Raw genomic sequence first — 19,137 nt, forward strand, 5'->3', positions numbered from 1 at the left:
TGTAAATCCTAGCATGAATCCTATAGCCCCACGAACGAAAAAATATCAGGAGAGCTCTTCTGGGCCTTGGATAGTCTTTTTTAGACGTATATCAAAGCCATTAAACATTTACCAAATTTCTAAAGGTTTGACATCACGATACTCTTCAATCAAAGAGATCATAAAAGTAAATAACGATAAAATTCGTGTTGTGGTAAATAATTTGAAACACGCGAATGATATTGTCTCTTCGGAACATTTCATTAAAGAGTATAAAGTTTACATACCCTCCAAAGATGTCGAAATTGACGGTGTTGTTACCGAAGCGAGTCTTTCGGTCGATGATTTACTCAAGCATGGTGTTGGTCGTTTCAAGAACTCTATGCTTGAGGGTGTGAAAATACTGGAGTGCAAACAACTGTACTCAGTAGTTTATGAAGAGGGAAAAAAAGTTTATCGCCCATCAGACTCGTTTCGAGTGACATTTGCCGGATCTGCGTTGCCGTCCCATGTCTATGTCGATAAAATTCGCCTCCCTGTTTGGCTTTTTGTTCCAAATGTAATGAATTGTACGAACTGCAAAAAATTCGGACACACAGCTACTTACTGTAGCAATAAACCAAAATGTATTAAGTGTGAAGGACCTCATAAAGATAATGATTGCAACAAGGAAATTGAAAAATGTCTTTATTGTGGGGAAAGTCCTCATGAGGATATTTCAGTATGCACTGCATTTAAAGTGCACAAAGACAAAATTAAGCTTTCTTTAAAAGCACGGTCTAAGCGCACATATGCAGAAATGCTTAAAACGGTCATTGATGTCCCCCCTTTGGAAACCGAAAACGGGTTTTCAAATCTAGAGGAAACAGAGGACTCTGACTCTGACGAAAATAGTGAAGGTAATTCGTTTATCACTACCCAAGGGTCAGTTAAAAGAAAGAAGTCTTCTTCCAAATTACCAAAAAAGACACCTAAAGTTTCATCTTCAAAAAAAGATCCCCGTGTTAAACAAAAAAAGTCAAAACCAAAGACTGTGCCTCCTGGTTTGTCAAATTCACAAACCAATCCAGGATCTAGCACAGAAAAAGGTAATAATCCTGTGGGCTCCATTTCACAGCCACCAACAGGATTACTGAAGTTTTCGGAAATTGTTGAATGGATTTTCTCAGCATTCAATATATCTGAACCCTTAAAGACCCTCATAATGGCATTCCTTCCAATAGCTAGAAATTTTTTGAAGCAGTTATCAGCTCAATGGCCAATTGTCTCAGGTTTTGTATCTTTTGATGGATAATTTATCACCCGCCGCAAATGATACAATCACTGTCCTGCAGTGGAATTGTCGAAGCATCATGCCAAAACTTGATTCATTTAAAATTTTATTGCATAGTCAAAAATGTGATGTATTTGCTTTATGCGAAACATGGCTTACTTCAAACATAGCTTTAAATTTTAATGATTTTAACATTATACGTCTCGATAGAGACTCTCCGTATGGTGGAGTGCTTTTGGGAATTAAGAAATGCTGTTCCTTTTATAGATTAAACATCCCTTCAACTTCTAGTATAGAAGTTGTTGCTTGCCAAATAAAGATTAAAGGCAAAGATATTTGCATAGCTTCGGTTTATATTCCTCCAAAAGCACAAGTTGGACAGCGACAGCTTAATGAAATGGTTGAAGCCCTTCCTACTCCACGATTGATTCTGGGGGATTTAAATTCGCACGGAATGATGTGGGGTTCCGTTTACAATGATAGCAGATCATCTTTAATACAAAACATTTGTGACAATTTTAGCATGACGGTATTAAATATGGGTAGCATGACACGGATCCCAAGACCTCCTGCACGCCCAAGTGCATTAGATCTATCTCTTTGCTCAACATCAATTCGACTAGATTGCACCTGGAAAATATTGCCTGATTTACACGGTAGCGATCATTTACCAATCATCATCTCAATTAGCTGTAACAAATGTATTGCTAATTCAGCTAGTATTCCATATGATTTGACAAAAAATATCGACTGGATTAAATACCAAAGTAGAATCTCTAGTATTTTGAATTCAATGGAAGAGCTCCCTCCACTTGAAGAATATGACTTCCTCATTTGTTCGATTCTGGAGGCAGCAGAACAATCCCAAACTAAACGCTTTCCTGGGCCAACGACTAACAGAAGGCCTCCCAACCCCTGGTGGGACAAAGAGTGCTCAGAGGCTAAACTCGCAAAACAAAATGCTTGCAAGACGTTTCTAAAACGGGGAGGAGGAACTCCTCAGAATTTTGAAAAACTTATGGTTTTAGAAACCAAGTACAAGAGCATACTTCGAGCCAAAAAATGTAGCTATTGGAGACATTTTGTCGAAGGTTTGTCAAGAGAAACCTCAATGAGCACTCTTTGGAATACGGCCAGACGAATGAGGAATCGTAACGTGGGCAATGAGAGTGATGAATACTCGAACCGATGGATATTTGACTTTGCTAGGAAAGTTTGCCCAGATTCTGTTCCTACGCAAAGCATTATACGGGAATCTCCTCCAAATAATGGTTTTATTAATAACCCATTTTCAATGATGGAATTTTCTATAGCACTCTTGTCTTGTAACAATAACGCCCCTGGGTTGGACAGAATTAAATTCAACTTGGTGAAGAATCTGCCCGACCTGGCAAAAAGACGTTTGTTGGAATTGTTCAACAAGTTTCTTGAGCAAAATATTGTTCCGCCTGACTGGAGACAAGTGAAAGTTATCGCCATTCAAAAGCCGGGGAAACCAGCTTCCAATCACAACTCATATAGACCCATTGCGATGTTGTCCTGCATCAGAAAATTGTTCGAAAAAATTATTCTACGACGTCTCGACACTTGGGTCGAGACGAACGGTTTGTTGTCAGATACTCAGTTTGGCTTCCGTAGAAATAAAGGGACGAATGATTGCCTTGCATTACTTTCGTCTGACATCCAAATTGCCTTCGCTCAAAAGCAACAAATGGCATCTGTATTTTTAGACATTAAAGGAGCGTTTGATTCAGTTTCCATTGATGTCCTTTCAGACAAGCTCCACCAACATGAACTTCCAGCGGTTATAAATAATTATTTGCACAACCTTTTGTCAGAGAAGTGCATGTATTTTTCACATGGCGATTTGGCAACATTTAGAATTAGCTACATGGGTCTCCCGCAAGGCTCATGCCTCAGTCCGCTCCTCTATAATTTTTACGTGAATGACATTGACAGCTGTCTAGTAACCCCATGTACACTAAGACAATTGGCAGATGATGGCGTGGTTTCAGTTACTGGGCCCAAAGCTATTGATCTGCATAAACCATTGCAAGATACCTTAGATAACTTGTCCGTTTGGGCTGTTCATCTTGGTATCGAATTCTCTGCGGAGAAAACAGAGTTAGTCGTCTTTTCAAGAAAGCATGATCCCGCGCAGCTTCAGCTCCATATGATGGGAAGAATGATCCAACAGGTCTTAACTTTTAAATACCTCGGGGTGTGGTTCGATTCCAAATGCACGTGGGGAGGACACATTAGGTATCTGATAACGAAATGCCAACAAAGAGTAAATTTTCTTCGAACAATAACAGGATCTTGGTGGGGTTCTCATCTCATTTTATCAAACTTGAGCGAATTCAGTACCGTTGTTTGCGAATTGCCTTAGGCTGCATGCATTCGACACATACAATGAGTCTTGAAGTTCTGGCGGGAGTTCTTCCATTAAAAGATCGATTTTGGGAGCTTTCATCACGCCTGCTAATAAGATGTGAGGTGCTGAATCCCATGGTAATTAATAATTTCGAACGACTAGTCGAGCTTCGATCTCAAACAAAATTTATGACAGTATATTTTAACCATATGTCACAGGAAATCAACCCTTCAAGATATATTCCTATCCGTGTCAGCATCCTAAGTGCCCCTGACTCAACTTTATTTTTCGATACATCCATGCAGCGTGAAGTGCGTGGAATCCCGGATCATCTACGCTCGACGGAAATCCCAAAAATTTTTTCAAGTAAGTTCAGGCATATTGACTCTGAGAAAATGTTTTACACGGACGGATCGCGAATTGAAGAAGCGACAGGGTTTGGTATGTTCAACAATAATGTTTCGGCCTCATTTAGGCTTCAAGAACCTGCATCTGTTTATTTAGCTGAGCTAGCAGCAGTTCATTATAGTTTGAGTGTAATCGTCACATTATCTCCAAACCATTATTTCCTCTTCACAGATAGTCTGAGTGCAATTGAAGCCATTCGCTCAATCGCTGCTGACAAAAATGAACCGTTTTTCTTGGGTAAAATAAAACAGTGTCTGAACGACATATTGAATAATAATTATCTAATCACTATAGTCTGGGTCCCGGCTCATTGCTCCATTCCAGGCAATGAAAGAGCCGATAATTTAGCCAAACGTGGTGCTATTGAGGGTGAAATTTATGAGCGACCGATTGCTTTCAACGAATTCTATAGTTCGTCTCGCCAAAGAACACTTGCCAGCTGGCAAGCATCTTGGGATAGAGATGATCTGGGTCGGTGGATGCACTCAATTATTCCGAAAATATCGACAAAGGCATGGTTCAGGGAACTGGATGTGAGTAGGGATTTCATTCGTGTGATGTCCAGACTCATGTCCAATCACTACACGTTAGATGCACATCTCCTTCGAATTGGGCTCTCCGAGACTAATCATTGTGCTTGCGGAGAAGGTTATCGGGATATTGATCATGTCGTTTGGACATGCGTGGAGTATCGTGATGTCAGATCTCAACTAATAAATTCTTTGCGTACCCAAGGTAAACTATCCAATATCCCAGTTCGAGACATTCTTGCTTGTCGTGACCTTTCATACATGAAACTTATTTATCATTTCATAAAGAAAATTGGAGTTTCAATTTAATAAAGGCCCCTTTTAAGACTTAGTTCTGATCCCAGCTGCGTCCATGAGTTCAACCAATAGCTAAATTAGAATAAAAATTATGTAATGATACAAACAAACTCGAAACAGTTTATGAAATTATCAACAAAATGTCTGAAAATAACAGCTTATTTTATAATTTATAGAAGTTAATCGTTTGGTTCAAATAATATTTCCGAGTAGATTTCATAATTAATGACGAGTTACCTAAGATGATATTTAAGCTATAAGAGAATATGTTTTAATAAATTCAAAACGTTGTGACTATGTTAGAATTAAATTAGGATAAGAATATTATGTAAAAGTGATGCTACGGCGAAGAAAAACTTATGTAAACTGCCTTAAGAAATAAACGTATTTATGGAAAAAAAAAGTAGGTACAAATTGAATAAAATTATTAGAAATTTACATATTTTTCACCTGAAAAATATAAATTTTAATGTGGCAACCCTGCACGCTATACAAAATTGAACAAAGCACGCTGTGAATGGAACAAAGCCGCACGTACCGTCGCATACCAGTTTTGCATCGTCTTTTTTTTCGATTATAGTGGTTTTAACATTGTTGTAATTCACCTCTTCGGGCCAGAAAAATTTTCTGACCCTATGTGCGGAATCGAACCCAGATGGGCAGCGTGAAAGGCACTTACCCATCACGCTATACCCGTTCCCCTGCATCAACATTTTGAATTTGAATGTTTTGACACTCATCGCCCTGTAATTTCGGAACCGGAATTCGGATCAGGATGAAATTGTACGGTATATTTAAAGACAATGAGAGCTTTAATTTGAATCATAAATCGTGAAAAAGGGCTTAACCGTTGCTGAGAAATCGACGGGAGTGGAAACCGAGGACTAGCAATAAATTTAGCAGTAAGTTTTATAAAAATGTGCACCTCGTTTCGCCATTGATTGTGAAAAAATACTCATGGAATTGAAAATTTTCCCCAATCGCACTGTAATACCGGAACCGGAAGTCGGATTTGGATCAACTTTTCGGGGACTTTTTAAAGAATTTCAAGACCTTTTATTTGCTTCTTAGTTTGTGAAAATTGATCAAGAAGTTTCCGAGAAAATTGATTGCATATTTTTTCATAAATTTTCACATATTTCCTTGTAATTCCGGAACCGGAAGTGGGATCCAAATAAAACTCAGGAAAATGGTATAAGGCTATACGACCTTTCATTTAAATCTAAGTTTTTGAAAATCGGTTTAGCCATCTTTGAGAAACGTGTGTGACTATTATTTTTTCCTTTTTTGGTGCATATCACCCTGTAATTCCGGAACTTGAAGTCGGATCCAAATGAAACGCAGGAACTTTGTATGGGACCTCAAGACCTTTCATTTGAATCCAAGTTTGTGGAAAGCGGTTCAGCCATCTCTGAGAAAATTGAGTGACATTTTTGTCACACACACATACACAGACATTTTGTGATCTCGACGAACTGAGTCGAATGGTATATGACACTCGGCCCTCCGGGCCACGGTTCAAAAGTCGGTTTTCACAGTGATTGCATAACCTTTCTATATGAGAAAGGCAAAAATAGTAAAAATAGAAAAAATTGTAAACACATAAAATTAACAAAAGTAGCTATTATTGTCAAAAGTGCAAATATTACAGAAATTGCCAAATTTGCAAGAATTGTCCGATTTTTACTGCTTATGACTTGGATCTGCTATCAGGAAATATATTCAAGACATATTCCTGAACTAGCTATTTTTTTATATCGATGTCTGCAAAACTGCGTGGAACGGAATACATGTCCGTAAAGGGCGGCGATTCTCGTTCATGTGACGCTGTCTGAGATGTTTCCGAAATGATCCTTATAAATCTTACTATTTCGGTGAAAACGAATTTGCTTCATATATTCCATTACATTTTCACATTGGATTTCGCAAGAACTATTTAAATATTCCATGAATTTAAATATTTGAAAAGATTTCGAAGATTCACTTGAACTGTTATGGCTGCTGGAACTTTAAAAGTAAACGTCAAATGCAAGAAGCTATGAAAGAATATTACGTCAGTAGCATGTAAAACTAAATCAGTTAAGATGTATAGTAAAATACATTTTGTTTTGAACAAATGCGTTCAGTCGATGCAACACAAATTAATATTCAGGAATTCATATAACGTTTCATGAAAAATTATATGTGATACAGGTTTCCATCTTCAATGTTTAGGCCGATTTCAAAATTTCGTTTTAATTTATTTTCAAATTTTTTTATGTGTAGGTTTCACTTATCAAGCGTACATTTAAAACCGATCTTGTAATTTAACATCTTTTAAGACGTTCGTAAATGAAGCGTAGCAGTTCTGGCAAATTTAAATACAAGCACATATAAAATTGTGTGATTTGAAAAATTCAACGGGATAAAATACTGAAATTTCGTAGCAACCACGGCTTGAACCGCGAATCGTTAATACACATAGTACGTCTGCTAATCGACTGAGATATAGAAGCACTTATCTGATTAACTGATAATGGGCACATAACACATGGATCAATAAGTCCCGAGACTAACAATGGAAACAACATTTTTTTGCATTTTTTTTAAATAAATCAACATAATCACCTATGGTGATACAATGGTTCCAACGTTTTTCCAATTTTTCAATACCATGTTTATAAAAAAACTTATCTTTCGCTTCAAAATAAGCTTCAGTTTCAGCGATGACCTCCTCATTTGAGCCAAATCTTTTTCCCTGGAGCATTTTTTTAAGATAAGCAAAGAGCCAGTAGTCACTGGAGGCTAAATCTGGCGAGTATGGGGGGTGGGGAAGCAGATCAAAGCCCAATTCGTTCAATTTCGCCATTGTTTTCATCGAATTGTTTTTTTTTTTTCATCGAGAGCAATCTCGGCACCCACTTGGAAAAAACCTTTTTCATGCTCAATTTTTCATGAAGGATAGTAAATACACTTCCACATGATATCTGTGTCATCTCAGCAATCTCACGAAGCTTCACTTTGCGATCTTTCATTATAATTTTTGTCACTTCACTCACATTTTCCGGTGTAACCGGTGCTTCCACAGATCTACCCGAGCGTTCCGCGTCATTTGTGTCGGTACGACCACGTTTAAACTCGGCGAACCACCGACAAATCGTTGCTTTTGATGGACAAGAGTCCGGATAACATTTTTCAATCCATTGTTTCGCTTGCACGGTGTTTTTACCCATTAAAAAACAATGTTTTATCAGAACACGAAACTCGGTTTTTTCCATTTTTTAAACAAACTACAAAACGACTTTACTCCAACCTCGATAACTCAGCTGTTTCTGGTAGGATCGACTTAAAATGTTGACCCGTTTCAAGCAAAGGTTAGTACTTTAGAAAGACGTGGTTACTGGTTTACTACGAGCGCCATCTCTGCTTTAGTCTCGGGACTTATTGATCCATGTGTTATAAATTCATACAGTTACTAACCGAAGGCAAATTGCAGTCGGAGTTACGAATGGAATTTTCCGTCATTTGACAAGCTAGGTTGTTATGAATTGCATCGTATTTGGAATCAGATCAGCAGTAAAATACACAATTTTTTGCTGTGTATCTCGAAATGTAGCAAGAGAATGGAAAGAACATGGATATTTATGAATTTATTACCTATCGTTTTGTTTTTAAAAGACCATTTCAAGAGACTGTTTTTGTTTAAAAATAATAAAAGGCACACCTTTTGGAATAATTATATTTATTTTATTAAACAGAATTACCATTGAATGTTTTGAAACTAATGACTTGTATGCTATTCGTAAAGATTGGAGTAACGAAGAGAAAAAAATTTAACTGCAAAGTATGAGAACTTTTAATCTAAAAAATAACTTTGGTGGGGTGCAATTGCATTCTGTTAATGTAGAAAATATGAACAAATACAAATTATTTGTATTTGGTATAATGTTAATGTTACAATCCTTTAAACCTATTAATGTTACAATCCTTCAAACAAAAGTATATATTGCCATCAGTTTTACAGACAATTGAACTGAATTTGACTTCAAAATATTTTATTTTCTACAGTTATTTTTTCAGTAGCTTTCAAATGCGTAAATCTTGTCCCTTTGGTAGTATAAAAAATTATAATTGCGTCAAAGCACAGTACCTTCTTTGATGTGTTGAATGTAAACATCAAACGATCACATTGTAAAATATAAAGCTTAATTGAAGCCCTAAAACATACAGAGCTCATAGAGACAAAGAGGCAAAGCTTGCATACTTTTAATGAATTTTCGCTAAGCAAATAGCGGCGCTCAATTCGAATCCCAATCGAATTAAATATTACAGGACATCCTGACAATTCAATATAGGTTATCTCTATCCAGGACAGCCAGTTTTAAAACAAAGCGACAGATATCCTCGCACCATTCAGAACACTAATCCAATCATTGTCCCATTAGGATCGATCGTTGCCCCGCTAGAAAAATCACAAAACTGTCAGCTGAAGTGCGAGTGCATGATGGTGTCATTCAATTCAATCTATATTTGCCGAGTAAAATCAATTAGTGAGATTGGAGCTGAAGCTGGCTTCGAACACAATTAAGCATTGTTAGATTTATAGGCTGCTAGAAGGAATGCTGCGTCGGAAGGATTGCAGCTCCCGGTAAAATCCAGTGGCAATCGATGTCGGTAGCTTAAACAATAACTAGCGAACTCTTTTGCCCTTTGTTTTTAGGGGAAACGTGTCTACGATAGACACAAGAATGTCAATTTGTTAGTTGCAAATCCAAATGATCATATTTCAGTGAGACTTTTCAATTTTCAATAGGACTTACAACGTTTAAATTAAAATTCTGGACACTCTCGAACAGTTGAGCAAGCTTTTGAACTTTTTGGCCGTTTGTAAGAAGTATTTTATATCCTTCCTTGAGAGCAGGTATTGGTTTCTGAGGTTTCTTAAGAACTTTAAACAGTTCCCAGAAAGGTTTAAACGATTGGTCAAGTTCTTGAGTGACATTTTCATTTCGGAAAAGAATAAACCTATTTTTAATTTCTTTTTGTAAAGTTTGTTTTCATAGCTGGATCACGAGAACGTTGATATTGTCGTCGACGAACATTCTTCAACCGAATGAGCAATTGAAGATTGTCATCGATGATAGGAGAATATAATTTAGTTTGAGCTTTAGGAACTGCAAGATTCCTAGCTTCGATAATGTAATGATTCAAATTATCTGTTGTCGTGTCGAAATCCGAAGAATTTTCTAAAATATTTTTATGATTCACTTGATTTTCTTTAATATGAGGTCTTTTCAATGTATTATCTATTATAGTTAAATAAAGAACTAATTGGATTAAACATAGCTTCATTGGAAATTCCGAATGTCATAAGAAGATTATCGAAGAAGTCGAAGTCAGCATAAGTAATCAGTTCACTACAAATGTGAATGGTTCGTTAGAACCAGATCAATTGTAGAGGGATTCCCGCAGAAGAGAAACAAGTCGGATTATTGGGATAAAGAACTACAAAATATCCAGCAGAGAATTGATTATGAAGTATTTTTCCATTTCGGTTATTTTGTCCACAATTTCACTGAACATGTTTTGCATTTGGGTCCCCTATTACGAAAAATTTGGTTCGATGTCTTGTGATTTTTTTTTCTAATCACCTTTAAAGAAATTTGTTTGTTCACCAGTGCATTGGAATGGCAAACATGCTCCAGTGATAAAATAATTTCCATGAATAGTTTCAATTTCGATTCCCAAGCTTTCGTTAACTTTAGTGTTGTTGGTAAAATTCGATATTTGATTTGCCGTTGTACAAAAATGGCAAATCTATGAACCACACAATGTGAGTTGCTCTTCAATTTAACGTTTGGTTTAAGGAATGTCTCTGTCACAATAGCAATAAAAATTTTGTGAACTTTGAGAAAATTGTATAATTTATCTTCACTCGATTGTAAAGATCGAACATTCCAAGTTAAAATATTCAAATAATTATTTAACATCATTGTAGAATGCTTCGAAAAGTGATGAAGTCGAATTCATTCAGATGATAAGGTCTTGTCTTATTTTTCGTTATTTGACCCAAAAAAAATTAACGATATTGAAGAATAAGTGGTAGGTAGTTGTCTGCCTGTCACGCTAGCGAAACTGACACCAGAGGAAGAAGATGACGGGAAAGATTTACCTGTTAATAAATTGTTTTCATTAGAAGACGAAGCGGAAAGCGTGCCTGTTTTTTTGTTTCTTTATATTCGAAGAAAGAAGTGCATTAGAAGACTTAGGCGTGGCATTTGAATCGTTTTGCTGAATTGACTCTTTGATATCTAAGCCACCAAGCGTTCAAATTTTTTCCCTAGCACGACATTCTAAATAATTTGATTTATGTTTTCCATCACAATTGGGATATGAAAATTTAGCAATGAACAGTGGTTCAGAAGCGCAATATAACGCTCTTAATTGATAACTGATAGGAACGTGGTTTTTAAGGTACAGTATCTTCAGCAAAGTTGCTCAGAATGATAGACGCCATCTTTTGGCCATTTTTATTTATATGATTGATAGCCCTAAAAGTGAGATAAAAATATTATTTTAGTTCATGGCCAACATAGGGGCTAAGTTACTTCGACAAAGTTGTGCAGAAAGTTATTTCAAACAAACTTGCTGAAGGTACTATTCCCATAACTTGAATGTAATTCATGATATAATGTATTTTCTGAAAAAGGTGCCCTAAAACCAGTTCTTGTAAGAAAACACATATATTTTCAATTTATATGAATTTTTCATGCTATAAAAAGTTTTTCATCATTAAAAACTACACAACTTCCTCAAACATACTATGCTGCTATCATTTCAGTTTAATGAAATAGAGCCAATGCAATGGTTGCTTTCATCGGACAGACGTTTTTCTAACGCAAATTTATTGTCGCGCTTGTGGTAAACCTGCAATTAGTGTTGGGAAAATGATGTTCAGAATAAGTTCATTTCACTATCACTCGTGAAAAAATCAGTTCAAGGGATCTTCTAAAAATATTAGTGATTGAAAAAATCACTTCCGGTATTTTCATTCATGAAACAAGCATTCACAAAACCCTGAACCTCGAAGTTCACAAGTGATTGTTAGTGTCAGCGAAACTTGATGACGAGTTTTCACCTACAGAAATATCGCTAAAGATGCAATCGATAGGGAGGAGAGTCTCCGACAATATTTCGATGCAGAATTTCCACTACGTTTCAGTTCGACACCGATGTGATTCGTGCAAGATTTATAATTATTATATTTTCTTCAATAAAAAAAATCTCTACTGAATAAATTCGCAACTGAACCGTAACTGAGAAATAACAACTGCGATATTCTCGATGCACATAGGATGGTCAATATGAACATTCCAAACAGTGATTATAGTGACGAAAGGTTGCTTAAATTCAACACTGCATTGTTCAGATTAAACTTTATAACCCACTATTTAGCATGAATTTGATTCATAGAAGTAACAGGAGCGCAGTATTGTCAGCATACCTCGAACACACAGAAGGCGCAGCGTTTGAGTGCCGCGTTTGAATTGGTTTAGCGGTTGTCTGCGGTCCTGTTACTTCTGCGTACGTTATTCAAGCTAACATGATTTGTGATTGTTTTATTATAATTTCAACTATTATTAATTACGGCACTTGCTGCTTTTATTAATGATATTACTTCACTATCACGGTAGTGCCGAATAAATATCAAATACATTATCATTATTGATTCACTTATTAACCACCCAACGTACACTGAACATTTTCAGAAAGGATCAGTTTTCGTTCATTGGGGAATTTATTCATCATGTTTTCTGCGAAGGGTTGAGATATAACGGCTATGAAAATTCAATTCCTAAAAATTCATAGTAGAATCATATCAGATATATTCAATGTGCGAACTTGTTTCTTAAATATCATCGAGGAGAATGTTCGCTAGTGAACTCTTCACAACTGATTTTTGTCATGTGAAATCAGTTTCCGTGAGAAGCGCCTACTCAAAAAATCAATACTGAACTCTTCTGCAGTGAGTTTTCTGATTGATGATTTTTTTGTCTGAAAAAAAAAATTAGAGGGTTGTATGCAAGACACGACCGAGCAAAATAACATTAAAAATGAAACGTTTCTAGGGTCCCAATAATAAATACAAAAATAAAGATGATAATGATACTAAACTAAAAACTTATTCAATTGACTAATTACAAACTTGCTCTAGTTTAAGCGCTTAGAATGTTAGCGAATGATAAAATTGACAATTAGATTCTTTCTTGATAATTGATTCTATTCAATTTTGGTCCCTTTCCACAAATTTTTACATTGTTAAGTTTTTGAATAACGTCCTTTAACTAGAAGTCAATTATGATGAATTCAAAGTTACTTCACGAAACGACCGAAATTTGCTCTGTGCCTAATTCGTATAACTGTTTTTGAATTAGTTGATTTTAACAACAAAAGGACAGCACATAGAAAACAAAAATGAATTTAGTTTTATTAACAAGTTTATTAGCCAAAATCTCATGAGAAGTGTCAAAGCAAAACAATCTATCAAAAAGCTTAAAAGGATAGTCATGTTGAAACTGCTTGTAAAATGTTTTGATGTTTTTCGCATGTGTTACGATATATCCATATATAAGTTTCTAAACAGATATGTGAATTTGTGCGCATTTGAAGCGATTGTACGTAACAATGTTTATACGTGGAACAATGAAGTGAGTTTCGAATGTTGCACTTTAATTGTATATGTCAAATGATGATTTTTGTATCTTCCAACCTTCCGGGCGACGCCGTCCGGTGTACTACTTGTATTCGGTTTTTGTTTTCCGAGTGCTCAAAGTTTTCAGTGAGAGAGTCGATTTCGTGAAGTCGAATGAAGAAAACAGTGATTTAGAAGAAAAATTTTCAAAAAGAAGTTTTCATTTTGTTTATGTCTTTTTCTCCTATACAACATCGTATTTATACCTGCCAATATAGAAACGATAACCGCGACGGCAAAATTCTTTTTGGTAGTAGTGTGCCATCTAGTGGCTAGTAGTCATTACGGTGTTAACGTTTTTTCAGTGCGACAGTGCGCCATATAGCTGCAAATTGCAGAAGCCAATTCAACCATTTATGTTGGTTGAAAACAACGTTTTATTTCTCTAATTCTACTAAAAAATTAGTTGAATGGAAATGAAGTGTGCCTTAGCTAAGAAAGTGACAGCACGTTTAATTGGTGAATTCAACTAAAGAATAGCCATTTCAACAATAATTTTATTATTATTCAGGGAATGAGAATTGAAAAATCTTAATTAGCAAAAGTAAAATTTTTTTAGTTATCTCAAAAAATAACTAACTAAAATCAGAAAATTAACCAATTTTTTCGCCAAAATGCTGATTTCGGTATTTCCGTGTAGAAATCTCTATTTTAGATACAAACAACCTAAAGATTTAAACCTGGACAAATGAAACGATTGTATTTTATGATGATATTTTTCGAAAAACGTGCAAACTTATTTATTTTTACAAACAGCTAATCGATCCAAGAGAAGACTTCAGAAATTTCAACGAAAAATGTTATACCAGTAAACTCAGTAATAGTGTAATTTTATTGATTCTTCTTAAAATCGCAGGTAAGTTTACCTTGAGTTTATCTTTGATACTATATGATATTGTATCTAATAGTTCTGTATATGTGAGCCTGTGGAACTCATTTACTAAACCGAGGAGGCCGCTTTTAGACAAGTTTCAGAATTTAATTTTGAATCTTTTGAAACGTTTATTTCCTGGTGGGACAACAACTTGTTCAGTCACATTCAATGAAAAAGAAGTATCTATGATTATCATCATAATACAACTTTATACTGAATCCATTTGCGCGCCACCGTTTTGTTCGTATGGGAATGGAGATTTAAATATGCAACCGATCCGTTGATAAATTAAAACATTTTTAAGCCTACAATATTGAAGCTTTCGAATCATTTAAATGAGGAAAATCCATCAACAAATCATCGAGGAACAAGCGCTGCAAAATAAATCCGAAAAATCTATCGCCAATAATTCTAAATTGGCCTGATAGTTACCAGAGAACCATAATAAAATACTACTATACTATACTGAACACACATCACACATGCAAAAAGCGATTATCCAACGAGCGAATGGAAGTGACTTTCATCCACTCACTATTCAAACACCTTTATCGGTCTACGAGGCATGCTTGCTCACAGCATGGGGTTAACTAAAGCAGAAATGTATTTATATGCCCAAATAGATTCCTTTTTGTGCGATAGTTCATACTTCGCAAAGGAGAGGATGACATCATTCACCCGCTGCTATTGTTATTGGCTTGTGAAAACATTGGTCAATTCAAATCAATTTTTCAATGATATGCAATTGAAATATTTAAATGACGTTACCTCATAAGTTTAAGTTAAATATTTCCGAATCGATTGGTAGTTAAATTATATAAATACATCAACAAATTACTGAGTTATAAGCGATCAAAATTATGACAGAAAACGGTTATAGATTCCTCTTCAAACTACGCAGAATGATGCGATGTTTTTATGCATGACGCAAAGTCTCCTATACCGAACAAGAAAATCACGTCAATTTGTACAACTGGGATTGGTGGATGAAAACATAGGTCGATTCTAACCCTTTTTTCAATAGTATGCTATTGAAATACTGAAACAACGTTGCCATATATGTTTAAGTTAAAAGTTTCCGAATCGATTGGCTGTTAAATTATATCAATCCATCAGCAAATGACTGAGTTATTAACGTTCAAAATTATGACGGAAAAAGGTTACGCGGCTATTTTTGAAACTTTTAATTGACACCCTGCCCCGTATAGCGAAGAGTTAGGTATTTTAAACGCCAAAATCATCTGAAAAAAAAATCCAAATTTCAATTTTTTCCCAACACTGCTTGCAATTGCCAGAATTGTCTCTCCTTCCCCGACATCCTTCACCTCTTCATCGATTCATTTACTGTCACTCTAGCATGTTAAATTCGCCTGCTGTGTACAGGGTCCGGCACTCGAAGTGTAACCAACTTCAGACCTTCGAGCCTGGCGCCAAGGTAAATGCGACATATTATCGGGAAAGTATTCTGGAGGTTGCTTTGAAGCCGTGGGCAGACAAACATTTCGGTGGCAGACCATGGACGTTACAGCAGGACTCGGCACCGTCTCACAAAGCTCGAGTGAACCAAGAATGGCTGAAAAACAACGTTCCGAACTTCATCACGTCCACACAATGGCTCTCGAATTCACCAGATGCGAATCCAATGGATTATTCTCTTTGGGCCATTTTGGAGAGCAAAGTCCGTTCGCGAGTGGGCCAAAAATCGAGCAAAAGTGAATTGATTCTGAATTTTGTATTATTTTTACACATTTTGTACTTTGAATTAAGTAAAAGTAATTTTCCAAACTGAATTTATGGCCTTTTGAATTGGTTACACTTCGAGTGCCGGACCCTGCAGTGTTTAATAGACACTAATTTTTATTTTGAAAAAAAAAAGATTTCTTTTAATATACTCATATACAATTTGTTTGAAGTTATTCTGGATAAAGGGAAATTGCTGTTAAAAGCTGCTACTAAATTAAAAACAATTAGTAAGGTATTTCGACAGATCAAAAATCAACCATTATCACTGCACACGAACGTCTCTATTAGTGAAACACAACGTTAAATTTACCGGGAGACATTGTAATCTTGAGTGTAATTTTCCTTTAACCACGTTACTTGAAATAAAATGTCCTACAATTTTGCTGTGAAGTGCAAGAATTTTTCAATTCAATGATGAAAGTTACACAGTTCGAAAAATTCTTGTGATTTTACATCTTATCAGATGCACATAAATGGAGCGTCATATTTCACACAAATGTATATTCAAGAACAAGTAAAATTGTGTGATTTTAAAATTACATGGCTTTAAAATGAAAGGAATAAAAATCAAAAGATCGACATCAACAATGAGACTTGAACTGAAAAACATTAGAATACAAAGCACACTAATTAGTCGACTGAGCCACAGAAGCACATATCTGCTTGGCTAGAAAATCGTGCATATAAATTCATACAGTCTCACTTGCTAGGCGAGTGCAAATTACTCTCGGAACCAGTAAATTTCTGTACGAATGGAAAATTGCGTTATTTGAGAAGTTCAGTAGTTATGAATTGTATTGTTTGAAGAATTATGTCACCTGTAAAATTCATAATTTCTTTCTGTGTAGATTTCAGATTTCACTCCAACCATGTACCACTCTAATGACGTTTGAGTGAAATGAGGCGCTAGTTGATAACTTTTGTAAAGAAATCAACCTCAAAAATATAATATTTGATTGCAAAATTATTTTTGTCTCACTAATTTCCAATTTCGGAACCGTTGTTACTGGTCACGGTGAGTACTCAAACAAAAATAATCTTATTTTCATTCCGAATATAAAAATCGCTCAAAACATTTACCAAAGTACGGTTTCTAAGTAAAAGTAGAAAGATAGAACTTTTTGGTGTACGAACAACACAGAGTTCCCCTAATCCGAGTGAACTTCCTACAAGATACCGTGATATTTCTCGATATAACCCTGCTGTCTACATACAAATTTCAAATCAATCATTTACAAACGATTTTTCCATGTGACTTTTGTATTCTCGGAAAATATGACGACTACATTCTGGATCGTTTTGTCAAAGCAATTGTTTTGCTGATAGTTGAATTCTTAAAATCTGATTTTCATAGCGATAATTACAGCGTGGACTTTAAATCTAGTCATGCAAACTAAACTCAGCGCGTAGGCGGTGTGGAATACCACTCATTATAATGAATATCGATTTGATTTCCAGCAGAAAATCCTTTCCTCTTATAGCTATAATAACGGCTCGGTGCATAGCGAAGCCGATAAAGCACGACACCGAACGCGCTAATGACTCACCTGGAAGCAATTAATTATTCGATCGCGTCTCGCACCTGATGATATTTGCATGGCTGGCTGCTGGCAGCTGTTCTACCCGTAATCTCGATTGGATTGATTTTGAGGTGATTGTCTAACATATTTCAGCACGTTCGATTTTGTACTGGCGGTGGACTCGCATTTGCCACTATCCGGTGTTAGACCCACCGAGGATAGTTTGAAATGGTTACTCTACAATGAGATTAGATTGAATTTTGAACAGGCCCTAATGCAGGCTATAGTTTCGGAACGTACCCATCGTTCTAGATCACAGAATTGCACGGCATAGCATGCTTGACCGGTGTGCAGAATCGAGTGGAATTTCCTAATTTGTAGTCCTCGCTGCGAAGTGAACAGTACCGGAACAGACCGATTAACGAAATGCTCCGGCAGATCGTTGGTGCTGATTGTGTCGATAGTTTCCTCATTATGTCGTGCCATCATTTCAGTTTGGCTTCCAATCGCGCTTCGAGTTGATCACTTTATTACTACTTTTCTATGCCATCCTGTTGCCGTCCACAACATATATAATATTCAACACTCTTGTCACTACACTGACCAGACTGCGACTAACGACGTGTACATTCATAATTGCTCGGCTCGACCTACTGAACGTGCGAGAAATGAAGTGTGCCGTAACACGGGAGTCGGTAAGGTGAAATTCTGCAATTACATTTGACATGTTATTTGGAAATCAATTTTCTTGTGTATGAAATACGTTAATTCAATTGTTCAAATTGTTATAGTTTGGTTCTATCTAGCTTATTATTACTAACTTTATAAAATACCCGTCGCTAATGTCGCTAATCTTGTAAAATATATTTTCCGATCTTTTTACTAAAATCTGAAATCTAAACTAATTTACCAACACTCATTCTGTATGCGGCGTGCCAACAACAGCTAGCTCTACCTTAGAACACCAAACACACGACTGTGACGTTTGGCTACGATAGGCACACTGTGACCCACATTGTATTCCAGAACCGCAACAGTTTCCACCGTAACGAAGGAGACGCAAGGTGTCCCATGTGAAGTCAAAGAGAAAGTGAATGCGCCTAAATGTAGAGCATGGTTCGTCGTTCAGCTGATGCAATATTGTGGTGGTGAGTTTTGGTTGCTGCTCACATCGCACAATGGAACCGAAATAAAATCACCACGAACAACTTTGTTTTGCATGCATGGAATGAATTATTCAGGAAAATTGATATCGTTTAACAGTCAGGAAAATGTTTTACACGAAATTAGGTGATAACAGTTTGGTTCGTACTGTCCCGTAGAAACTAATGCAAAAAGATTAAAATTTATTAACGATCAACAACTTACTAGTATCAAAGTGACAGTTCGAAGCAAAAAATTCTGTTGG

At 36.1% G+C, this 19,137-nt stretch overlaps 2 protein-coding genes across 2 annotated transcripts in view; one reads left to right on the forward strand and one right to left on the reverse strand.

The window, feature by feature from the left end:
• The window catches only part of LOC131430720 (sex-regulated protein janus-A-like), a 428,138-nt gene that overhangs the window by 197,721 nt on the left and 211,280 nt on the right, over positions 1 to 19,137 (forward strand). The gene's annotated exons all lie outside the window — the stretch shown is intronic.
• Positions 17,763 to 18,317, reverse strand: LOC131430723 (uncharacterized). Its single transcript, XM_058595914.1, has 2 exons — positions 18,030 to 18,317; positions 17,763 to 17,966 (listed from the first exon to the last, which is right to left on the reverse strand). Exons 1-2 carry the CDS (start codon positions 18,216 to 18,218, stop codon positions 17,829 to 17,831), a joined length of 327 nt encoding a protein of 108 aa, XP_058451897.1. The 5' UTR covers positions 18,219 to 18,317; the 3' UTR covers positions 17,763 to 17,828.

The sequence above is a fragment of the Malaya genurostris genome, chromosome 2, assembly GCF_030247185.1.
Source record: "Malaya genurostris strain Urasoe2022 chromosome 2, Malgen_1.1, whole genome shotgun sequence".
In the NCBI taxonomy this organism is placed as follows: Eukaryota; Metazoa; Arthropoda; class Insecta; order Diptera; family Culicidae; genus Malaya; species Malaya genurostris.